This window comes from Bos taurus, chromosome 13, assembly GCF_002263795.3.
Source record: "Bos taurus isolate L1 Dominette 01449 registration number 42190680 breed Hereford chromosome 13, ARS-UCD2.0, whole genome shotgun sequence".
Taxonomy (NCBI): domain Eukaryota; kingdom Metazoa; phylum Chordata; class Mammalia; order Artiodactyla; family Bovidae; genus Bos; species Bos taurus.
Genome location: NC_037340.1, coordinates 79,276,748 through 79,301,768, shown reverse-complemented (window position 1 = coordinate 79,301,768; position 25,021 = coordinate 79,276,748). Strand labels below are relative to the sequence as shown.

Here is a 25,021-nt window from a genome sequence, read left to right as displayed (position 1 = left end):
GATCCTACGGATACAGAGAGCCAGCTGCTTACAGCAAGTGCTCAGTATGCATTAACTCATGCCGTTTGTTACTGTTCCTTCCTAAGGTTGAGGCCGGCATGTGCTGTCTTGGGTTTCAAGGCGTGCACATCCTGACACGTTTTGGAGGAGGCTTTATTTTTCAGGCGGTGAAACAGTGTACACTATTCTCAATGGCAAGAAGTTACTGGGCTCTCATGAGACAGAGAGCAGACCTTTGTGGCTGGAGTAGAGGCTGGTTATCACCAGGAAGTGTTTTGATGAGCAGAGCCCAGAGAAGTCTCCTGACGCCAGGTAGAGACACAGCCTTGACTTAGTCTGCACGTGAGTACGGTGATAGGGAATCGTGGTAGGAATCGTGGTGGGTTCTCGAGCAGGAAAGTGGCATGAAATGTAAATAACCAAGTTAGCATTAGCCTCCTCAGCTTGGATGGGTCTCTAGGACCAGGAAATCATCCTGCTGGTCTTGTGCTGACTTCCACAAGAAGTGTGTGGCTTCAAGGCACCTTACTGGCAGAGCAGAAAATGCTGAGAATACATATACATCTTGTTCTTCGTGTCCAGGTGAGCAGTCTCCTTGGGGAGCTGCTGGAAGTATGGAGGGATGGCTTGCAGACCAGGTGCTACCAAGTTCCTTGTGGAGCTAGGAGCCAGACAGCTTTCAACTGTCCTGGGAGTGCAGGTACTTGTGAGGCTACTCAAGGGCCTCAGATAGGTATTTGCTGGATGGATGGATGGAAGGATGGAAGGCAGGCAGACATTTACTCTCCAGCTTTCCTTCTCTTGGTTTCAGAAGAAATTTGTTTACCGCTTGAGGGGAGAAAAACCCAGAGTCTCTTTCAGCTTTGAAAAGCTGCATGTTAATAAGAGGAATCATGAAGTTTCCTCTCTGTGGGCGTGCCTTGTCTCATCTGACAGACAGGCAGGTGGCTAAGCCTGGAGAAGCTGGGGAACTCGCCTGCAGATAGTATCCAGCAGCATCTTGTTATTCAGCTTCCCTGGACATCCGTTTTCAGTCAATGAGTTAACAGTTTTCCCTCCCAGAGTTAAACTCGTCGGCAAGCAGTGGGCACTCAGTGCGTCAGGAGTGTTCCTTGTTATTTTTACAGTCTCCCCAGCGTTTTCCTTGTTCAGGCCATAGGTCACTTATTGGATACATACTGCCACAGGCATAGGCCTTGTGGGCAGACTGTGGGAGGCTTGTCAGCTGCAGTGGTTACCAGCGTAGCTGTGAGGTCAGACGGCCTGAGTTCGAATCTGTGATCTGCATCTGGTGGCTTTGCCATCCTGGGTAAGTCATTTCACCTAAGTCAGCATTTCCTCTTTTGTAAAATACAGATGACTTACTTCACTTGAGAGACGGGAAAGTTAAATGAGAGGATACAGGTTACGCTCTTTGCATGGAGTTTGGCATTTTAGGCTCTAATGTTAGCATCTTGCATAGATGCTTGTTAAATGTTAGTGGTTGTTATTATATTTAGATGGTGGAAGAACAAGGCTGAACATGATTTTATCTCATGGAACCAGGAGACACTGAAAAACAAGAACGAGTAATAATAAACTAGGTGCCAGGCCTTATTTGGTGCCCTTGGTAGGTATTAATATTAACAATCTGATTCCTCATGACAGCTCTAGAAGATAGCTACTATTCTTTTTTTTTTTTTTTTTCCCCTTTTTTGCTGAGAAACCGAGCACAGAGAGGTTAAATAACTGGTAAAGATCACACAGCTGGTGAATGGCAGTGCTGGGCTGGCCCCTAGGAAGCCTGATCATTAGCTAGTCTTGCTTGGTCATTAGCTGTTCTACTCTGAAAAAGGTCAGAACCAGGTGAGCCTGCCTGAAGGTCCTTTAGCTGCTCTGAAACACTGACTTGAACTGTTTTGTGGTGAGACAGCCTCTTGAAGTCTGCAGTGGGTCACTGAGGGCAGGAGGGTCCTTTAGGACTGTCCCATGTCTGATCAAAAAGACTCCGGGGTGGATGCGGTCCCTGGACCGATGCCAGCAGACAGGCTGGGGTGTGTGAGGTGCCCCCGGGCCCTGAGGAGTGGAGGGCTTCCCTGGAGGGATGTCTGGCCCCCAGAGGCTCCGACAGGTTGTGGGGGGGTGCCCTTGTATTCGCAGGGAGCCACTCCTGCTCTTTTGACCCCAAGCACTTGCTGTCCAGCCCGGGACCGCCTTCTGCAGGGGGAATCCCTGTTGCTCAACTTCTTTTTTCCAAAACGGCTCCCCGTTCCCATCTCCATGGACAGTTTGGCCGGCCGGGCTGCTGCGGGGTGGGGCGGAGTGGAACAGTTGAAGTTTTCCAAGGAAGGGGAACCCCAGCTGGTTCTCACATTAAGGAAAGGTGACAGCCTCCTGGGCTAATCTTAGCCCCCACGTTGGGTCATCGGCACCACCAGCTCCAGTGTGCTTTTTATAGCTGTCGACTGAAATGGAATTGGCAGTTTCCACTCCAGCAGGATGACAAATTGGAGGATGGTGGAAAAACAGTAGGAGAAGGGGAGCGTGGTGTTTCTTAAGTTAGAAAAGCTCGGTGTTTTGGAAAGTGGCATCTTATTTATAGCAGCAGTAATAATAATGATTATTATATTGTTTTTATTACTATTTTTAATGATTTGCAGGACTTCTAGGGGCCCGCGCGAGCTGGCCCTGGCCCATCTCTCCGATTTCGGCCCTTTGGACTTGCCCTCTTGCTCCTGGGGCCTTAGCTATATTGTCTTCACTCTGTCGTCAGACAGCCCCACTCTCCTTTCCATCAGAGGAGCTTTGCTTTTGCTGTTTCCTGGTGGCTTGCATCATCCCATTTCTACAAAGCTCGACTCAGAGGTGACGTCCTTAAGGTGCCCCTCCTTGACATCTGCTCCGAAGGTGCTTGACCTCCCCCCCTTGCCCTTCCCTGCCTCCTCTGAAGTTCTTAGCTCTATGAGAATCACCTTTTTTAAAAAACCGTTTATTTATTAATATTTTGGCTGCACCAGGTCTTATGAGATCTTTAACCTTTGATGTGGCATCTGAGATCCTTATTTACAGCGTGTGGGATCTAGTTCCCCGACCAGGGGATTGAACTCTTCGTCGGCACTGCAGGGTCCTAGCCCCCGGACCACCAGGGAAGTCCTATCTACTGGAGAGATCTTGTCTATTTTGTCTATTTTTTTTTTTTTTGCTCATTTATTATCTAGTCTCACATATAGAGTTCCTTGAGGGCTGGAACATGGCGTTTGCTGCTGTGTCTGCAGCATCTGGAACGACCTTGGCACTTAGTAGGTGCTTGTGGTGGTGGTTTAGTTGCTAAGCAGGTGTTTATACATATTGCTGAGTGAATGCATTTAATCGTCACACCAGCCTGGAGAGGCAGGCAGCATTACTCCCATCTTACAGATGAGGTCACTGAGGCTCACAGAGGTCAAGCCATGGGCCCCAAGTCAGCTGCCAGCTGGTGACAGAGCTGGAATCCTGGGGAACATTTATCATCAACCCTAGAGGGATCTCGCAAGTCACATCCAAGAGAACAAAGAGGAGCCCCACAGAACGATCCGGAGCTTTCCCATTGACCATTTTCAGTAATTGCTGAAAAGCCTTTCTATATTCTCTGAAATTTAAGAAATGTGGAACCTCTGCAGGCAAAGTTCACCCTGGGAAGTCCAGGCTGTTCCTAACTTCAGCTGGTAACCCTGGCCCCCGGCCACCCAGGCCTCAGGCGGAGTCGGGGGTCCCAGCAAAACATTGCAAAACAGGAAAAAATCTAAGGACACAAAAATAAAAGTGATGTGGCAGCGGAAACGGGGTTGCCATGGCTCCGAGCGACTCGGCGCGCCTGGGTGGGATCCAATGTTTTGGAAGGTTCCTCCACATGACACAGGGTTTTGGAATTTTTCAGCTGGTAAATCTTTCTTAATTCAGCACCCCCCCACTCCCCCTGGCTCCAGCCAAGTAGCTCCCTGGCCCTCTGTGTCCCGCGGGGGCGTAGGTTGGAAATGTGCCTGTGTCGGATTACTCAGCTTTGAAACTTAAATTGTTTGAAGAGAACTTGTGTTTTGTTTTGCTGGATGGTTTCTTGGACCAGTCTGATGGCAGAGGCTCCTATCACCTGTTGAGAGGGCAAATTGATTTTTTAGAAAGAAGGCGTGGGTGGTGGAATTGGAATTCCCTCTTTCCCACTGAGTCATCACATCCTAATGTGAGTCATTTTATGACTTGGAGGTTCCCAAAGGTTGTATTTTGAGCTTTGTTTAATAAATATAAATGCATATGCTTAAAATAAAAATTTTTTGCTAAATTAAGTACTTTTCCGTGGATTCGTCCCCTGGAAACATTGGAACTCACTTAGAGAAGACACCTCCTCTTCCCACCTGTTTTTCTCCATGGGTTTGGCTTCACCGCATCTGGTGTCTTCTGAAACAATTGACATGGTCTGGAAGTCTCTCTGCCTTGGACTTGCCTCTGGGAAAGGTCAGCCTTCAAGCTGGGCTTGACCATGACTAAGGCTCTGTAGACCTTTGCCCTTGGTGACTCACGTCCGCGGTGTCACAGGTCCCTTGGGCCAGAGCCCACCACTTATACGCAGCTGGCTGGGGCTTTGAGCGTTCCCCCAACAACAGAAGTCAGATCGCAGCTCAGGAGCCCACCCCCAGCCCCAGAGATAGAGAAGATGGTCTTCTTTTCAGAGGGCTGTTTGCCTGAACTCCAGTCCTCTTGTATGCAAGAACAGACTTTGAAAAAGGATCCTGGTATTTCAGTGTCTTAAAAAGAGGACATGAGTTTTCTGATTAACATGGGCCCTGGTGTTTTCACCATCAGGAATTGTTCTTGGCGCCAACAGACTTTCTGTAATTTGCAATTAGCAGGATGGAATTTCCACCCCCGTCGAGAAAATCATATCTTTTATCAACGAACTGTTTGACACCCTCTTGCGTTATTTTTTTTCCTACGGTTTTGGTTGCGTACTTTTAAAAACAGTAGGAGTGCTATGTGTTTAAGGGTAAGCAGGCTGAATTTTGGATCGTCCGGCAGATTTGGCTTGAAGCCTGAATAGACCTCATCTTTTGTGCTTTGGGACTTGGTTTCCCCATCTGTAAAAGGGGGTTTGGTGGTATTTGGGCCGTAAAAGGAGCTCAAGGGTCTGAAAGTGCTGGGCCATGGTAGGCGCCCAGAAGACGTCAGCCGACTGTCCACGTGTCCTCTGAGAGCTCGATTTACTTACCTGAACGAGTAAGGCCCAGGTTGGTTTCTTGTCTGGGAGAAGGGTCCTTCCTGGCACAGGCAAGCCTTTCCCCTCCTCTCAGCTCTCAGCCATCAGACCCTGCTGTCATGCCCGATGCAATGGAGGGAAACTGAGGAACGTCCCGCCGCCTACCCCCTCTCACAGATGGGAAGCCAGCTCACCGAGGGGGGTGGGCAGACTTCCTTGAGTTGACAGCACACGTCAGAGGAAGGCTGGGCCCCACACCCCAACTTCCTGGCTCCCTGAGTGACTGTGGGGGCTGGTGGAGGACACCTCGGGATGACGGCCCATCGCTGAGGAGAGGTGCCCCTGGGCTGGGATGAAAGCTGAGCTGAAGTCTGGCGTCTATGCAGATGATGTGCTGATGCTCTTCTGGCCTCGCTCCTCCACGCACGCAGCCCCCGGGATTTCCGTGGCTGCTCCCTAGATATTTATTAGAAACCTAGTGTGCACAGGTTCTGTGCCAGGCCCTGGGGGCATATGACCAAGGAGATCCCTGCCCTCAGGGCATGGCTAGTTTCAAACTTGCCTACAAGGAGGTCACTTTGAGATCGGATGAGTGCTGTGAGGACAGGGGAACCAGTCCTAGGAGCAGGACCAAAGGGTCTGGAGGTTAAGAGAAAAATACAGGATGCTAACTTGAATCCAGATTTCTTAGTATGAGTGTGTCCCACGCAGTGGCACAGAGCTTGGGACATACCGGTAGTTTAAAAAGTATTCCTTGCTTGCTGAGATTCACATTTAACTCCACAGTCTGTATTTTGTTTCTTATATCTGGCAAGCATGGGCTGTGTAGTCAGGGAGGGCTTCCCAGAGGACATGCCTTTGCACGGAGCCCTAAAGGCGGGAAAGAGGGAGCCAGATGGGTGCTCGGAAGAGTGTCCAGGCAAGAGGAACTGCCCCGGGCCAGGGTCCCAGTGTGGGGCTGAGCCTGGGGTGTTTGGGGAACTGAAACCAGACCCAGGCGGCTGGTGCAGGGCGAAGGCGAGTGCGACACCAGTCAAGCCTGGAGAGGTCATGGGGGGCAGGGGCCAGGTCAGGCTGGGCCGTGTGGATGTGGCGAGGAGTTTGCATTTCCTTGCAGAAGCGGGTAGCTGTTGGAGGCTTTTAAGCAGGGAGATGTCATGATCAAATTTACATTTTTAAGATTGCTTTGGCAATCTGCACGGAGAATGAGCTCGGGGTGGAGGCGGGGTGATGGAGCCGTCCCTGCAGTTGTGCAGATGGGGACACGGCAGATGGGGTAAGCCTACCAAGGATGTGGGGAGGCGGAAGGAAAGACGGGAGGTGTAGGAATCAGGCTCTTCTTTGCCAGCTCTCAGGAGACCCATCGAGGGCAGTGGCACCATTTCTGTTGTTCAGTCCACTCAGTCGTGGCTGACTCTGCGACCCTGAGGACTGTAGCCCTCCCAGGCTCCTCCGTCCATGGGATTTCCCAGCAAGAATACTGGAGTGTGTTGCCATTTCCTTCTCCAGGGGATCTTCCCGACCTAGGGATCGAACTTGCGTCTCCTGCGTTGGCAGGCAGATCTTTACCACTGAGCCACCTGAGGAGCCCAGTGGTACCATTCTGGGTGGATGAAATCCTAAGGGGCCATTCCTGACCGCCCCCCCCAACCCCGCATCTGCTCAGCTCGTTAAGCCCTTGCATCCAGGGAGCGTGAGTTTTTCTGCTAGTTAAGCAATCGTAAAGAGCAGACCCAAATGACTTCAGCCATCTTCATGGAGAAGGGAGCTAATTTTAAAAAGCAGAGCCAGGCCTGGGAAGCATCACAAGCCGTTTCCTAACCCAAACTGACACTTTGATTTCCTCCCGGTTCGCTTGGAGCCCAGTGGCACGCTCACGGGCCCCAGTGAGGACGGGCTTGCTTCCCTTCTTCTGGGAGTGTGCTCCTTTCTGAGGGGGTGCTGACGTGAGCCCACCGTTGACACGAGGCTGACTGCGGAGACTCCAGCCCGGCCTGCTTGCTGCTTCCGGATGCGCTGCTCCATCAGGGGGTTCAAGAGCTGCCTGCAAGAGCTGCACGGGACCATCCACCCACAGACCCACTGGCCACGGGGCCGAGTGTTCTCCTGGCGGCGGCGCCAAGTTAGAGCAAAGGCTGGGATATTTCTTGAGCCGTGTGCTTCCCACCCCATTGTTTCTCTTACAGAGTCTTGCTGAGGCTTCTGTAGACCCAACCTCTTTGCCCGAAGGAGCTGGCTCTTTTAGCCTCTGAGTAAAGACTTGGAAGAGCCTATTTTGTGCTGGCTGCCAGCCCCTCTTTAATTTAGGACAGGGGAAGTTTGCCCGAACATCTGCTCGAGAGACCGAAGTCCTTTATTTCATCTCAGCCCAGAGCAGTAGAAGCAGACTTGGTCTTCTCGAGCCTCTTCTGTTCTGGGCAGGTTTTCCGAGTCCCGGACCTAGGGTAGCAACCCGGAGTGGATTACCTAGAATTATCTAGAACTCGGGCTGAGTGGCTCGGGTTGAGTTTGACTCCTTGTCTGCACCTGTAATGCCAGGCTCCTGCAGTCAGTTCCCTCAAAGGACTCTTCACAGACAGGCGGTGATTTTGCTTCGTGGGGTCTTTTTGCAGAGTGGCCAGTAGCCGGCCATTTCCTGAGCTCTGGCAATGGGCTGAGTGCCGGGGAATCCTGAGGTCAGTTTGTGCATTTAGTCCACCTGTGTTTGTGGAGCATCTATTAAGCGCCAGACATGTCGTCCCGGGAGAAAGCAGAGAACAAGTCGGCGGTGTGGCCCTGCTCTCTGGGAGCGTGTCCCCGCCCTCCATTCAGGCAGCCAGGCCAAATATCTAAAACTGCCTTTGGGGCCTTAAAAAAATGGAAATAATGGTGGAAAGACCCATATTTGAAAGGAAAGAAAAATCAGGCACCGTGCCACCTGTCGGAATTATTTTTTCAAGAGCAAAATCTTCGTTTTTTTAGGTGAAATTTCATCTTGAAATGGCAGTAGCTAGTTAAAAAGTCACTAAGCCATTCTGTAGGCCAGTTGGCTTTAAAAAACAGAGAGAGCTGTGGTAAAGTGTACGCTGGGCTTCCAGGTGGCTCAGACCATAAAGAACCTGCCTGCAGAGCGGGAGAAACCCGGTTTCATCCCTGGGTCCGGAAAGATCGCCTGGAGAAGGGAATGGCAACCCATTCCAATATTCTTGCCTAGAGAATCCCATGGACAGAGGAGCCTGGCATGCCACAGTGCACGGGGTCTCAAAGAGTCAGGCACGACTGACTATACAAACCACACACAGCATAACACTGGTCGTTCTAACCGTGTGCAGGCGTGTCATTCAGAAGTATGGAGGTGCAGCCACAGTGCTGTGTAACAGCGCTGTTTTCAGGACATTTCCCGTTTCTGGAACAGGAGATCTGTGCCTGTTAAATGACACCTCCCTCCTCCCCCAGCCCCTGGGAACTGGCAGCCCCTTTTCTGTCTCTCTGAATTGCCCTATTCTGTGTGCCTCATATGAGTGGGATCAAACCATCTTTGTCCTTCTGTGCCTGGTGTATTTAATAATGTTTTTAAGGTCTGTGCTTATAGCACATATCAAAATTTGCTCCCCCTTTAAGGCTAAATAATATTCCACTGTATGTATCAGTTCAGTTCAGTCACTCAGTCATGTCTGACTCGTTGCCACCCCACGGACTGCAACACGCCAGGCCTCCCTGTCCATCACCAACTCCCGGAGCTTGCTCAAACTCATGTCCACTGATTCAGTGCTGCCACCCAACCATCTCATCCTCCATCGCCCCCTTCTCCTCCTCCCTTCAGTCTTTGCCAGCATCAGGGTCTTTTGCAGTGAGTCAGCTCTTCGCATCAGGTGGCCAAAGTATTGGAGCTTCAGCTTCAGCATCAGTCCTCCCAATGAATATTCAGGACTGATTTCCTTTAGGATGGACTGGTTGGATCTCCTTGCCATCCCAGGAACTCTCAAGAGTCTTCTCCAACACCACAGTTCAAAAGCATCAATTCTTTGCCACCCCACGGACTGCAACACGCCAGGCCTCCCTGTCCATCACCAACTCCCGGAGCTTGCTCAAACTCATGTCCACTGATTTGGTGCTGCCACCCAATCATCTCATCCTCCAGCTTTCTTTATGGTCCAAGTCTCACATTCATACTGTATGTATAGAGCACATTTTGTTTTTCCCTTTATCCACTGATGGTCACTTGGGTTGTTTCCATCCCACAGACCTCTGTTTTCCTTGAAGAAGCACTTTGCTGCTTCAGCCACCACTTAGATTATAACTGTTACTTACTGCAGTGATGTAATAAACTCTGATCATGTCAACAAATGACTGAATCCTGAGGCATGAAATGAAGTCATGGCCCCTGAGGGTGTCCTGTAGGACAGGTGATGGTGAGGGTACCCAGAGGGGATAAACTTGGTCCAAAACAGGGGACTTCAGCTGAGTCTTGAAGGCCAAGCCACCGCCAATACCCACCTACCTCCATTAACTTGGCGGAGGGGCTGCATGGGCTCGGGAATCTGCAGCTACGTGATGGAAGAGCTCAGTTCAGCCAGTGAGAGGCTGAGGAGGAGAGCGAAGCACCAGACATCAGCATCGTCCCTTTCTTGGATTAATTTGTTACTTGATCTTCTGACATAGCTCACACTGCAGCTAGTGGGGATGTGGTTTTTGATGAGGACCTGTGCTTAGCTCAAACTGCCTTCTGAGAGGCGGACACATGTCTCTTCAATGACCTGTGACCTGTCTTTGATTTTAAAAAGTGAGGATTTTCTCAGAAGAGCTCTATCCGGGGTTTCACACACCGGACGTACCCTGTCTCGATGACTTGACTTCAGATTCCTTGACATCTGTCCATCTGTTCTCCCTTGCTTCCTTTTGAGCAGCGGCTGATGTCAGCTCCTGGTTTTTCCCCTGCTCCTGTCAGCAGCCTTTGGAGCTGCTGACACTTTTGTACATTCAGACATGAAATGTTTACTAGACACCTGCCATGTGGTGGGTGTTGGTGAGGCAGTGGCAACTCTTAACTTGCTCCCCTCCGCAGAGATCTCTTCCCTTTGGGCGTAAACCTGTGTCTCCCCTCATCATTTCAGGAACTGCAAGGCCAGGACACGCAGGCTGACTTGTTGGAGACGGCTCCAACCGGCTTAGTGCTTGTTCTTCCTGCAGGTCATCTCGATTGCATCAGCTTTGGTGGCAATCACGACTTTTTATTACTTATTATGTTGGGAAATATGTCCTCTACAAGTTGAAATAATGCCTGGAAACTCAGTTTCTTTGGGTAAACCTGCTGGTCCAAGACGACATGGTTCAAATCTGACCTATCACAGAAGCTGCTAATCACCATGCTTGCAAAGGGGGTGGGGGTCGTCCTTTGGCCAAATGTCAGGACACAATACATACCCAGCCCACCTTGGAGAGGTAATGCTATACCTGAGCAGATTAAAGGCTCTGAGCAGTCCTGCAGTGAAGAAATTCACTTGCCTGACTCTGCTTTTGCCAAATGCTTACTAGCTGGTAGAGCTTGCTTTCCTTTCTCATAAACCCATTTAATATTCTTCAGAGCCAGTGCTCCACAAAACACCCTGGAAACACTTGTGGAAATGATTTGTTTTAGCCCCAAACTGCCCACTGGCCAATGTAGGTGGTCAACAAAAGAAATCTATTATTTGCAAATGCAGAGTTTTGTTTGGCCCAACTTGTTGGCCCCAAACTGGGGAGCCAGAGCCCTGCTTCAGGGAAGGAGGGTTTACCACTGAAACCTCTCCATGCCTGTTGTGACGGGTCACGTGAGAGCCAGGCTGTCTGTTGACTAAAAGGTGGAGGGTGGGCGCCTGTGTTCCCTCCCTCTCCAAGGCCTCACGAGCCAGGACATTGTTTAAACCTCTGAGGACAGAATATGCGAGCCACCTGTGTTCTCAGACGATGGAGAAGTCATGTCTGGGACAGCCGTGGGTCTGTAATGGGGCCCCTGCGACAGTCTTGGCATATGCAGAGCATTTTGGAAATAGCCTTTGGTTGAACAAAGCTTATTATAAAATAAAGCGTATAACAATCTTTGTATTTTAAAGAAAGATGTAGATATTTAAATATAGAGAAAAAAGATAATGGTTTTGGGATGATGGACAATTTCTATTTTTTCCCTGGTTCTGTAGCGTTGCCCAGTTTTCCATTGTCCATGTGCCTTCTCTTTGCAAAAAGAAATATGTGTTTATAGAAATAAAAATATGTGTATATACATACGTGCATACCTAGTGCACACATACAGGTGTACTTTACTGAAATGATCTAACCTAGAAGCCAAGATCAGTATAAGTTGGTGAGTTTTTGTCTTAAATCTTCGGTTGCTAAGAATTCCTTCAAAGTCTGTCATTTCTAAATTTTTCCAGATGGGCAGCAAATTTGGGAGATGGAGGCCACGGTGGATAAAGACAAGAGCCAGCCTGTAAGCACCCACACGCGCTGACCGGATGACCTGTCCTGTCCACCCCCAACCCTTGTGTTCTTTCCCTCTTTTTTCTCCTTCCTTCATCAACATCCCAGTGCTTTGGACCAAATAGGCATTTAGTGGGCATTGACTTGACGAGTGAATTACATGTTTCCTGAGCATCAGACCCTCTGATTTATAACAATGACATCTTAATATACTTTGATAGAGTAAGTAGTAAGTCATCTTTGCTGCAGCTGAAAAGTCAAGTTCCCTTTAATTAGAATTTTGCCTGTAAGCCTGCAGGAAATGTCATGAGTCTTTTTATTTTTATTGAACTATAGTTGGTTCACAATATGCTGTTGGTTTTGGGTGCACAGCAGAGTGATTCGGTTATGTATGTGTATACATATATATCCATATTTTTTAAATTCTTTTCCGTTATAGATTATTGCAAGAGATTGAATACAGTTCCCTGTGCTATAGAGCAAATCCTATTTGTTTTATACAGAGTACTGTGCGTCTGTTAATCCCACACCCCCAGCGTGTCCCTGCCCACCATCCTTTTAGATGGGCTGGCTCACTGTGCTTAGGACCTTGGATAGGAATTTACTTGCGGTTGCAGTTAAATTACTGACAACTTTCTTTCAGAACATGCTTTTTGTTGAGATTCCGGAGTATCGGAACAAGCACATTCGGACTTCGGTGAAGGTGAACTTTTACGTCATCAACGGGAAAAGAAAACGAAGCCAGCCTCAGCACTTTACCTACCATCCAGGTAAGGAGTTCTCTCTGGAGGCCCCTTGGGCGTGAAGAGGCGGCTGTGTGTGCGGGTGAGGACGCCTGTGATCTGCTGGGCGGCTTTGGGCAAGTGACTCACCCTGTCTCAGCCTCAGCTTCCTCCTCTGTCAGATGGCACCTTCCTTATGAGAGCTGTAGAAATCCAATGTGTGTAAAGTGCTTGGGACCGTCTACATCAACGACATTAGCTACTATTATTAGTATTTTCCTTTGCAAGGGCAGAATAAGAATGGGGCACACGTAGGCTTGTTTACTGGAAGACGGCAAGGTTGATGACTCCTCTCTCTGTCGTAGATTTGATCACAATAGAGGCAGAAAGTGAATATGCCCTAAAAGCCAGCTCCTTAGGGACCCCACAGTAGGTGGTCACTTGGTGGATAAACAGTTACTGAGTGGATCACCAGGCCAGGAGGCCTCATTCCCACCAAGCACTGCGGTCCCAAGACAGGCAGCGAGAGCCATGTTTCATTCATTCCTTTGTCAAGAAAATATCTGAGTGCCCACTCAGTGCCAGGTACTGTTTAGGGTGGGCTTCCCTTGTGGCTCACACAGTAAAGAATCTGCCTGCAATCCAGAAGACCCAGCTTCGATCCCTGGGTGGGGAAGGTCCCCTGGAGAAGGAAATGGCAACCCAAGCATTGCCTGGGAAATCCCACGGACAGAGGAGCCCAGCGGGCTACAGTCCAGGGGGTTGCCAAAGAGTCGGACACAACTTAACAACTAACCAGTAACAACTGTTCAGGGTGCCGGGGTCCCAGCATTGAACAAAAAAGACCAAGAAGAAGAATCCTCTCTTGGAGGAGCCCACATTCTAGTGGGGGAGGGGCAGGTTGAGATATAACTGAGCACATGGAGTGCACAGACATTTCAGAGGATGCTGAGTGTGGTGAAGGACGGCAGGCAGGGAAGGGATGGGAGCTGCCAGGGCAGAGGCAGGAGGTGGAGACATAATTTTACATCAAGCTTTTGTCGGAGCTCTCCCCCTGGGGGAAAAGACAGCACATGTCCCAGGGCTGACGGCAACCCCCCAGCCACTTTCTGCCGTCGGAAAGACCTATAGTTCAAGGCCATCACCCAAGGTCAAACTTCTAACCTAAGTCAGTGGCACAGGGGGAGCCTCTTGCCCGAGCCCAGATCTCTGATCCCGGCCGTCTGGCCTCCCAAGGCTGTGCTCCTACCGCCATCTGCCCATCCTCCATGCCCCCCGGCGGCGCTAAAAGAGGTCCGCCCGGTGTGCTCTTCTCTTCTCGCAGTCCCAGCCATCAAGACGGAGCCCACTGATGAGTACGACCCCGCCTTGATCTGCAGCCCCGCCCACGGGGGCCTGGGGAGCCAGCCGTACTACGCGCAGCACCCGATGGTGGCGGAGCCCCCCTCCTGCCTCGTGGCCACCATGGCTCCCTGCCAGCAGTTCCGCTCGGGGCTCTCATCCCCCGACGCGCGCTACCAGCAGCAGAACCCGGCGGCCGTCCTCTACCAGCGGAGCAAGAGCCTGAGCCCCGGGCTGCTGGGCTACCAGCAGCCCGCCCTCATGGCCAGCCCGCTGGCGCTGGCGGACGCCCACCGCTCCGTGCTGGTGCACGCCGGCTCGCAGGGCCAGGGCGCGGCGCTGCTGCACTCCGGCCCGGCCAACCAGCAGGCCTCGCCCGTCATCCACTACTCGCCCACCAACCAGCCGCTGCGCTGCGGGAGCCACCAGGAGTTCCAGCACATCGTGTACTGCGAGAACTTCGCGCCTGGCCCCGCCAGGCCCGGCCCGCCCCCTGTCAGTCAGGGTCAGAGGCTGAGCCCTGGCTCCTACCCCACCGTCATCCAGCAGCAGAACGCCCCCAGCCAAAGAGCCGCCAAAAACGGACCCCCGGTCAGTGACCAAAAGGAAGTGTTACCCGCGGGCGTGACGATCAAACAGGAGCAGAACTTGGACCAGACCTACTTGGATGACGGTAAGAGGCTCGTCTTCCTCATTGCGCCTGAGTTCCATGCCCTGTAGCCAACCCCCACCCCCACCCCAGCAAGCTGACTGTATGGCCTGGGTAGCCTCCTTTACCTGTTTGGGGCCTCGGTGTCCCCCTCTTTAAATGAAGGGAATTGGATAAGATGATCTTTAAGGCCTCGCCCAAGTCTGTGCATGAATCATTGCCCAACAGGAGTTTGGGGTGGGCATTAGGGGTTTTAGTTGCTCCCCCCTAAAACCATGGCAACAGAAAGAGCAAGTGAGGGCACTTCTGGCCCTAGGAGTGTGTGCTCTGGGTCACAAACTGGGTCCGTTTAACTGCTTCCACTCTCTTTTCCATCTGCCAAATTTAGACCGAGGATAGGGCAACAGAAAGGAAGGAAAGCTAACCTTTTATTCCTGGAGAGAAAGGGAAAAAAAAACCTCCCACTATATAGTCTTCTGTTGTGTATTTAGGGGAGGGGGTGGGGTGGAGGGAAGGGGAGATCTTGAAGGGTGGCTGCCTCGGAAAGGGCGCATGAATGGGGGCTCGCAGGCAGGCTGCAGGCGGGCTCCACCACGTGCCCGTGGAACAGAGCCGTGCATTGATGCGGGGAAACAGTGAGCTTCCGCTGTGGTGAGCCCAGCTGATGGGCTGGTTGGGCCAAAGGACAGATGCAGAGGCAGCTTTGTGTCTCTAGGTGCCCGAGTCGGGTGGCAGGGCCCAGCGGGGGGGCAGGCTCGTTGGGAGTGGCAGTGTTGATGGCGTGGGTCTGTGATCGCAGCGAGGGAGGGTGAGCTGTGTGGACAGGACTCACCTGGGACCAGCCAGGTGCCGCTGCAGGGGCAGAGAGGGCGGGGTGGGCAGAGCGGCCTTCCCCTGGGGAAGGAAGGAAACGGGTGGCTTGGATTTCTCAGTGAGAAGGAAAGCCTGTCCCACTGGCTGGCATCTGCAGCTCCAGCTTTGCCCTTGACTGGCAACAGCATCTGAGACACCCTGAAATGTCAATTATTCAGGAAAATTTACTCTCAGGAATGCACCCAAGGCATAGGAAGTAAGGCAGAAAGCTTCGAAATAGCCACAATAGTTATCATGAAGACCAGGTGCTAGGTGTCAGACACAGTGAATGCAGGGCACTCACTCAGAGACTGTTGACTTTTACTTTATGCAAAGTTTTGACAATCCGCCATGTTTTGTAGTTTCCACGTCCCCTCTCTAGTAAAAACTATCTTTCAAAACCTTCCCCCCAAGTGGACCCAGCAAAGGTCCTGAGAACCTCTTAGTTTAGAGTCAGGCTGCCCCAAGTCCTTACAAAGGTGACCTCGGTACTGCTGAGTTACTCACTGAGCTCACTGGTCCTGATCATTCAAACGCAGATCGAGTTAGGAGCACTGTGCTCTGTTTTAGAGAGAGAGACCCTGGTGCCATCCATTCGCAAAACAATGTATACCCGAAATGGCTGGCGAAGATCAAGCGTCGATGCTTAGCTGAAAGGGGTAGAAGACTGCACTGGTGCGGAGCGCCTTCCCCACTGAGATGATGGAGTGGGCTGTAACCCGACCGCTCTCCATGAGTCTGCCCAGGGCTGGATCAGGCAGAGGCGCTCCATGAATAAGTGATGCCGGAGCAGGGGCTGGAACTGTCCTCCCCTGACTCTGTCCCACGTTGCTTTGGTCTCTGGAGTAGGAAATGTTCCGGCCCCTCCCACCCTGTCCGTCATCCCACCACACAGACCAACACGAGCATCTTGGAAAGAGAACGGGGTCAGTCGCTGGTTCTCTGTAATGCATCAGGACCCACGATCATTAGTAAGCTCTGAGCACCTCTTGTTGCTCAGATAGAGGCTTGTGTTAAGGGGGAAGCAGCTGAGCGTGGGAGACCCTTTGGGGCCTCTGTCTGTCTGAACACAGGCAGGTTCAAGGTCAGAGTGAGGATGGCCTCCCAGAGGGTCAGTAACACGAGTCAGCTCTAGGGCTGTCTTGGAAAACCAAATACAGTGAACCTGCTTCTCTGGGTGGAGCCTTTTTTTAAGTACACTCTCCGTAAGCCCAGGCTTCCCTGCTGGCTCAGTGGTAAAGAATCCGCCTGCCAATGCAGGAGACACAGGTTCAGACCCTGGTCCCGGAAGATGCCCTGGAGAAGGAAATGGCAGCCCTCTCCAGTATTCTTGCCTGGGAAATCCCATAGACAGAGGATCCCGGCAGGGTACAGTCCATGGGGTCGCAAAAGAGTCGGACATGACTGAGAGACTAAAACAAGAAACCGTAAGCCCAGTTCCCTGGAATCTTAGGAGGCGTTCTCTGAAACGAGGGTTCTGTGGCTGGAAAGGGGGAGAAACACTTGATAAAACCAGGTTTTCATAGCATTTGTTGACTGCTGGACTTCTCAGAACCCTTACTGACCTCGTGGACACTCTTGGCTTCTAAAACAAGAGAGAATTGCTCCATCACCTGTACGACTCCAGGGGTGCTGCTCACATCAAGTATGCTCTGTGTGAACAGAGCCCTTCCAGCTGTACAGCCTGGCGGGCCTGGGACCCCTTTCCCCTGACGGTCAGGAAGAGTAACGCGGAGGCATCTCAGAGTTCAGAGCCAGCCCTGTCCCATCCCGTGGGCTGTGTTCAGGCTTCATGTTCCTGGGGCCAGAGCGGGGCATAGGGCAGGGGATGGTCTCCACCTGTGTGGCCCCAGATGCAGCCCTGGGGCCGCTGGTGAGATGCTCTGCGCCTGACTGGTGGTATCCCCAAGCCTCTGCCCAGCCCTGGTCCCTTCAACGGGAAGGCGCCCGTGTGGCCCGTCGTGTGCTCAGGGCTGACTCCAGCCTGCCCCACCGCTGTAGCCGCCAGGAAGAGGGCTACAGCGTCGTCTGCCAGGTGCTGGCTTTGAGGTCCCTCTCGCAGACGCCTTCTGGCCGGTGTACTCACAGAACGTTCTCAGGCTTCGCCGTTGACTTCATGAAGGTGGGGTTCAGACCGGTCAGCTCTCTGGCATTTCTTCCTGACCAGTAAACTGGAAATCCCGGGGTCATCTCTCTAGTCTGTCTGGGAGGCCTGCTAGGTCCTTTTCCATCCCTTTGATCAATTCCCCAGTGGAGATCCCCCCAGAAAATATACTCTGGCTGCCCAAACTCCAGCAGAAGATGCTCCCAGGGGCGAGGATGGGGGGCTGTTTCTCAGATGCCATTCCTCTCTGCCTTGGGATTTTGGCAGACTTGACTTTCTTTGGTTATTTTGTGAGAGCTGGGCTGACTTGCTTTGAGGGTCAAAGGAAGGTTCCGCAGCTGGAAAGGGAAGGGGTCACCACGGAGGACTGGGGTCCAAATGCAGACGCGTCACCCTTGCAGTGGCCACGCCGCCCTGCTGTGATCCCGGGAAGCCCCGGCCCTTGGCGCTCTCTCCCCGACCCTTGGCTCACAACCCGGCCTGTCTGCTCTGCGTCCCACCTGGTCCCACCGCTCTCCTTCCCAAGCTGCATTCCTGCACACAGACGCTGTCTGTCTTGGCCCCTGTTTTTTTCCCTTGGAACTCCAAAATGCAGCTTCTGCTTTCTCCACTCCAAGGACTCGAGACGTTTTCCAAAAGTCTCTTTCTGAGCTAGCAAAATAAGTGATATTCCAGGGCCAGTGTATCCTCACTCCTCTGCTGTGTGCCTGCCTGGACCCAGGCTTGCTTTCACAGTTCTTCTGAAATGCGTGCTTTGCACACACGTTCAGTTTTTTTCCCCCCTCTGTCCCCCTTGTCCCCTTCTGTAACTGGCTTCTCGCTCTAAAGCCCCAGGCTATACCTGGGAAATACCTTCAGCTCAAAACAGTAGCCTGATCCTGAGAGCCCTGAGCAAATCCTTCCCTCCCTCCTTTCCCGCTCCCACGCATCGGGCTCCTCTCCTGACTTCCTCTCCCCTCTCCTCCATCTTGATTTAACTGGTCACCTTCTCTGTACCCTGGTGGCTCAGATGGTCGAGTCTGCCTGCAGTGCAGGAGACCTGGGTTCAGTCCCTGGGTCAGGAAGATCCCCTGGAGAAGGAAATGGCAACCCACTCCAGAATCCTTGCCTGGAAAATCCCATGGATGGAGGAGGCTGGCAGGCTTGCAATCCATGGGGTTGCAAGAGTCGGACCTGACTGAGCGACTTCACTTTCTTTCTTTCCCTGTACCAGGCACAGTCCTGGGACTCAGGGATGCGCTAGTGACAAGTCAAAAGTCCTTGCTCTCGTGGGGTGTCTTCCGGGTAAAAGAGGCAGATGTTAGCACAGGAGGTAACAGACAGGCGTCTTGCAGACGGCGGTAGAAAGCCACGAGGGAACGCACACAAGGTCAGAAGCCAGAGTGTGGCTGGCTGGGGGTGGTACAGCAAGTCTGGCCCTGAGAGGTGGGCTTCAGGGACGATCCGAGGGAAGGAGTTTCAGGAGGCAGAGTCAGCAGGCGGGAGGCCGTGAGCTCAGAGGCGTGGGCTACTACTGTTGGTGGGTTTTCGTCAAGAGGGCACCGTGAATTGATTTCCCTTCTGAGGCCGTCACTGGCTGCCTTTGGACAGTGGACAGTAGGGAGGCGAGAGATGGAAAACAAGGGCTTTGCTTCCTTTTAGACAAACCCCGAGACAAAGGCAGTGAGCCCCGTGGCCAGTGCTGTGGGGGAGCGCGCAGGGGCAGGGGGATGGCACGTTTGATGGAACGCTGCCTTGCGAGTCCTGTCCTCAGTGCGCTAGTTGGAGACAGAACTTGCACTGCCAGAGTGCGGTGAGTTTACAGGGAGTTCTGACCCGTCCCCTGCCCAGGACTGAGGGGCTGCTGCATGTGCACCCCCAGGGCGCCTGCCTGGGGCAGGTTGGCAGTGTGTGCACGTGTGGGGGGCAGGCGGGCGGGAGAGGCTCCGGGAAGCGGGGCCTCGGAGGAGACGCCTGCGGGGTCCCGCTGGTGACATGGTCTCCAAAGAGCTGCGGGTTCGCAGCTCCTCAGGCCATCCCGTCATGGGCTCAGGGTGGCGAGCCTGCGCCGGCAGCCTCGAGACGCTGCCGCAGACAAGAATGCCAGGGACGGTGGGGAGGCTCGGGATTCAAAGGAGATCCTCCGTCCCCTTGTCTAGGGAGAAGGATGAGGTCTCAGTGATGACCAGAGCCTCTGCCGTTGGCTCTTAAGGATGGCAGATGGTGTGTGTGTTTATACATGTCAGAAGAGCACGGACCAGTTTGGTTGTGGATCTACTTTTCTATTCTTCATAGGAACTAAAAAATCGTTTCTTGAAATACGTTAAGTAAGTTTGATTATTTCTACACACTGAAATGCAGGCACACGTAGAAATTAGTGGTGTGTGCTGAGTCTCACCAGGTGGACTGCTGTGCAGTTACCACCCGGGCCATGCAGGACGCAGCATCTGGTTAGGACCCCAGGAGCCCCCACGGCCGTTGCCCTGCCTTCCAGCCCTGGGAGTTCGTTTTGCCTTCTTGCAGAAACAGAAGTCATGCAGCCACGCTCTCCTGTGTCTGGCTTCCTTCCACCACCAGTAGCTTGCGAGATCCAGCAATCCTGGGTGTAGCTGAGGTTCATTCATTCTGTTGTCCGTGGAGGGAATTTTCTGCAGCCTCTGTGTCCATGTTGCTATTGATAGAGAGGACTGGGTTGCTCCTCATTTCATGGAGAAGCCGTGTGAACACTCTCGAACTCTTCTTTGGCCATCCACACAGACGGTCAGGAGTGGAGCCCTTGCCAGATGGTTTTCCAAAGTGGTCATACGAGTTTCGATGCCCACTGCGGTGCAGGGGGTCGTGTGGAGTGGTTTGAAGGGTAGTTCACTTTGCATCTTCTGACTCTGGGACCGGCTCTCATTTCTGATGAAGAGACCCAGTTACGGGGGACTCAGACCCAGGAGCAGCAGGCTGTGTGGGTATAGGAGCTCTGACCTGCTCAGATACTCAGGGCTGCCAAACACACATTAAGGTCTGCGCTTGTAAATACGGTTCCTAAGAGACGTCCAGCAGTTATCATTCGCTCCCGTAATAGTGACAGTGGGCATCCTGATAGCCTGCTTCCCTTCAGGTTTCTTGAGGTGCCTTCTGCAACCTTGCCTTTATTTGGGTCCCTTTAATGCTCTGACCTTTTTTGTTCGATGAGAATCCTCCATGTGGACAAAGGGTAGGGAAAAGCCCCAGAGAAGGCGCCAACCCGTGACTCTCGGGGGTGGCCCTTCCAGCCCCCAGAAGCAGAGGGTCCATGGGGGGCCACACACGGCTCAGGTTCAGTTCCCTGGTGCCCCTCTCTTCCTGCCCCGGGAGAGACCTGGACAGGTTAGAGTGAGCCCCAGACTGGCCCGTGGTGGCAAGGCAGCCCCCAGGAGCTTTTCCGTGAAACTTGGGCACCGCACGGGTGCACCGGAAGGAGCTGGCCACCCTTGCGTGAGCCTCCGTGGAGGTACTTGCCTGGGGCTTCCAGGCCGTTGAGCCAGAGGTGCAGCCGGCCGCACGAAGTGTTTTCAGGACCGGAGTCTGCCCTCAGCACTCTGACCTCCGTTTGGTCTTGTTTGAATCTTCTGCTTCCCTTATTCTCGGTTCTCAGGACTTACTTGCCAAGTCTCTGTAAGACACGTTGAATGGAGCTTTGAATATTAGGCTTCGTACTTACTTGTGGCCTTGCTGTGCCTCAGTTTCCCCATCCATGGAATGGGCACGATCCCAGCTCCTCCCTCATAAGGTGGTGGTGAGAGTGTATTGAGTTAAGGTGCGTCATATCTTAGCAACAGGGCTTTGCCCAAAGAACTCCCCAATAAATGTTAGCCGCTCTTTTTGTTTCTGAATTTAATTGACTTCTTGGAGGACAGGGTTCAAAATTTTTACCATACGTCTGCGTAAGAGAGTAAAAATCAGCTATTGTGGTCTTTGGCGATGAGCCCATGTGCCCTTATGCCCTGTCTCTTCCACATGGGCTGGAGTAGGGGGGACAGAGCCCCAGGACTCGGGCTCATGGTTCCCTTCCCAAGCTTCTCTCCGGGGCCATGGGCCATCTTCCCACACAAGGGGCTGATGCCCTGGGCCCAGGGCCAGCTGCGTGCCCAGTGGAGCGTGAACTCAGGCCCAAATTCTGCTTGCTGTGCCATTGGCAGAGGGTCCCAGCCTTTTACCCAGAGGCTCAGTGTGCCAGAGCGTGAGAACCAGGCCAGGGAAGAGTGGACGAGCAGACAGACACACCCTCCAGCATGTGGGAAGTGGGGAAGCACACCTGCCTGGCACGGCTTTGTCCGGCAGGTCGGGGGGCTTTCACTGGGGCTGCTCATGGCCCACAGCAAGGCTGTTACAAAGCAGCTCGTGTTTGGAGAGGCGGGCGAAGCCCACAACAGCCTGCCTGCCGCTGATGACGGCCGTGCGTCCGGCCGCTGCGTTGGCCCGGGAGGGCTGTGCTTCCAGGCAGCCTCCCTGGGGGCGGCGGCGCTGACAGAGGCCGACATGCAGGGATCCTCTGCTCTGATGAGAACTGAGCACAGTGCTTGCCTGGCTGATGGCACCGTGGAGAGTGTGACCTGGGTGTTGTAGCGTGGGGCTGGGCAGGGCACCAGAAAGCACCAAGACCAGGTTGAATTCACACGCCTTTTGTGGGCACCAACAGAGTCCAGGCTTCTGCTGAAGGCTTTGGTCAGCCGTCTTTTTTAAAGTTCATTAAAAGATATCTGTATTTTATAAAGGCAGTATGTCCGCATGCTTGAAAAAAAACAATACAAAAAGATACCCAGTGACGCCTTCCTCCCATTTTTGCCCTGCTCCTTGACACCAGTTTTCTCAAGCCTTCTAGAGTAGTGTTTCTTGGTTCTGTTTTGTTTGTTTAATCACTAATGCCACCCTTTCCACTTAGGCCCCTTTTAAAATAATTTTTTTCCTAATCACCACCCTCATGAACTGTCAATCCCAGTACCAGGCCCTTTGCGGGGCCACAGACCATCGTGATATATAAGATCGTCCTCCCCCTTGGGGATGTATCATCCCAATTGGGAATGCCTGCTGTGGTTTCTGTTTGTAGTCGTGAGCACAAGCAGATATATCTTCTTCTTTTCCCTCTTGGTTCTACCAAAGGGAGCAAAACACGCCACAGGCCCCCGCAGTCGGGAATGAGCGTCTCTCGCTGTTGCAGGCAGCACTTAGGCACCCGTCACACGGGGAACGGGCGGGCGTGTCGGGGGCCTGCTCTCAGGAATGGGATGTCTGCTCTGAGGGTCCAGCTTTGACTCGGGGCCTCTGGCTGTAGAGCTTCTGGAATTGTCTTCCTGGCTCTCAGGCTGGCCTCAGCGCTTTCCTCCTTTGTGACCTCAGGCTGATGACAGTGGCCCCCGACTCTCAGGGTGACCACGGGCATGGAAACGGCAGCATCCCTGTAAGGAAAGCACTCTGACCCGTATGTGTGCGTGGGGTGCTCAGTGGTTCATATTCGTTTCTGCCACCACCATCATCGATTCTGGGCCATTGCTACGGTCTCCGTGTTTGTGTCGCCTCAGCTTATAAGTTAAAGCGTATCCCCCGGTGTGATGGCTTTAGGCCATGGGCCCTTTGGGAAGTGCTGAGGTCCCGAGGACGGAGCCCCATGACCGGGGTTGCTGCCCTTAGAGAAGAGACCTCTAGTTCCCTTCCGCCCTGTGAGGCGGGGATGAGAAAGCAGTCGTCTTGGAGGAAGTAGGCTGTATCTGCCGGCACTTTGATCTCGGACTTCGCAACCTCTGGAACAGTGAGAAACAAATATTTGTGTTTATCAGCCCCCAAGTGACTATTTTGTTCTGGCCGCCCGACCTGACGAAGACAGACATAGGAGGAGGGCAGAGCTGACTCTGGAGAAGAGCTCCGAGGCTGACTCTCAGCCTGGGTCCTTGTCACCCCGCTGGGCTACTTCCCATTAATTCAGCAGAGGGAATTCAGAGTCTCACTGGAAAGGCCCGAAGTCCACAAAACTTCTTGCCTGGAGAGAAGCCCTTCCGATGAATATTCAACCCTGAAGCTCCAATACTTTGGCCACCTGATGCGAAGAGCCAACTTATTGGAAAAGACCCCGTTGCTGGGAAAGATTGAGGGCAGGAGGAGAAGAGGGTGACAGAGATGAGACAGTTGGATGGCATCACCTACTCAATGGCACGAGTTTGAACAAACTCCAGGAGACAGTGACAGGCAGGGACGCCCGGAGTGCTGCAGTCCGTGGGGTCGCAGAGTCGGACGTGACTTAGGGACTGAACGACCACAGAGAGACAAGCCCACAGAATTTGTGAGAACTCGCGGTCGCCGATCACGGAGCCAGTGGCGCGTCTGCCTCCCTCTCCCCCGGGAGAGGCTGCTGTCCCAAGGGCACCTTTATTTTGCCCCTCCTGATGTTTCCTCACTTTGTGAGAACCTCTAGCTTCTAGCTGTGGCACTTAGCTGTCCTTTCATCCCAAATCAACGTGTACTTTGCATTGCTGGCTTATGAAAATTCAAGAGGCCACCTTCCAGCTGACTCCAGACCCAGAAGTGCTCAGCCATCTTTTTGAGATTCTGCAAAGCAGATGTTTTCAAAGGAATGTGCTCTTGCATTTTGAGGTCAGATGCTACCAAACCACAAGAAAGCCTATTCTCAGACTTGCTGTCCACTCAGCCCGCATTCCAGAGCAGCCTCTGACCCACAAAGAGCAGGCAGGGCCCCAGAAGGAGGACCAAGGATATTATTTGGTGTCATCCGAGGGCCCCCCAGTCAGCCACCAAAACCCCCAGTTTTAGCTGCACTGCGTTCCGTTTCCACCTTCAGGATGAGGTTGTGGTCTGGTGGTAACAGGTGAACGTCCTGGTGAAGGAGTAAGGTGATCAGTTAAGCAAGATATACGAGGAGGTGAGCATCCAGACCTTTTTTCCAAGGCTCTTCTAGCCTTTCGTTCTTCCTGGCACAGCCTGCAGAAGTTGCTAGGGCTCACTTCCTCCCTCAGTGTAAGTGCCGGGCAGGCTGGAGACGTGGCTTGTTTCAGGGTCATGAGCAACTGGGTGATTATTGTAACGTCATTCCGTGCAGGACTGTACTTGTGATGGATCTTGCCTCATCCCAGGTAATCACCTAAGATCGTGCAGAATGCGTGAATTAAAAAACACAGAACTCCCCAGTATCAGCTTGAGCTGTAATTCATTTCTCTCTAGCAAAGTTAGAACTTGAAAGGTGATTTAGTTATTTGAGGCTGTGAACTATATTGGAGGGGGACAGTCAATCAAATCTTATTTCAATACTAAATTTTTACTTTGTACTCTCTACCTTCTCTGGTATCAATAGATCTATTTCAGATAAATAGTAAAGTTTATTTTCATAGGGGGGGGGGAAACACCCTTCTTTAATGGAATAGCCCTTGTTTTGTTCCATTCCACAGAGTTGAGCTTTGGGTGCATTTTGTCTTTTCTCATCCCCGAGCTTAGTTCTGGACTCTCTTTTCTTGCTGTGGACCGACTCAACTTTATTTTAGCACCATTTTCTTTTACTTTTCATTCCTTTCCAAAAACAAAAAGAGAAAGGCTTTGTTCTTGGGAAATGATGAAACCATTTCTCTGGCTCTTCTCCACCGCATTCCTGACACCTCTTTAATTTGTTACTGGCCCTGAGATCTGGTTAGCTGAGACCGTGGCTGTAAGTGCAGGGCTGGAGCCTGGTTTGCTCATCCACCATGTCAAGTGTCTCTCTC

General features: G+C 52.4%; 1 protein-coding gene across 4 annotated transcripts in view; it reads left to right on the top strand.

Moving 5' to 3' along the window:
* The window catches only part of NFATC2 (nuclear factor of activated T cells 2), a 160,187-nt gene that overhangs the window by 100,069 nt on the left and 35,097 nt on the right, over positions 1 to 25,021 (top strand). For all 4 annotated transcript variants that reach the window (XM_005215066.5, XM_002692357.6, XM_005215064.5 and 1 more), the window contains exons 7-9: positions 11,596 to 11,651; positions 12,285 to 12,411; positions 13,688 to 14,377. In XM_005215066.5, the coding sequence (XP_005215123.2) occupies positions 11,596 to 11,651; positions 12,285 to 12,411; positions 13,688 to 14,377 (873 nt within the window). The remainder of the gene's footprint in view (positions 1 to 11,595; positions 11,652 to 12,284; positions 12,412 to 13,687; positions 14,378 to 25,021) is intronic.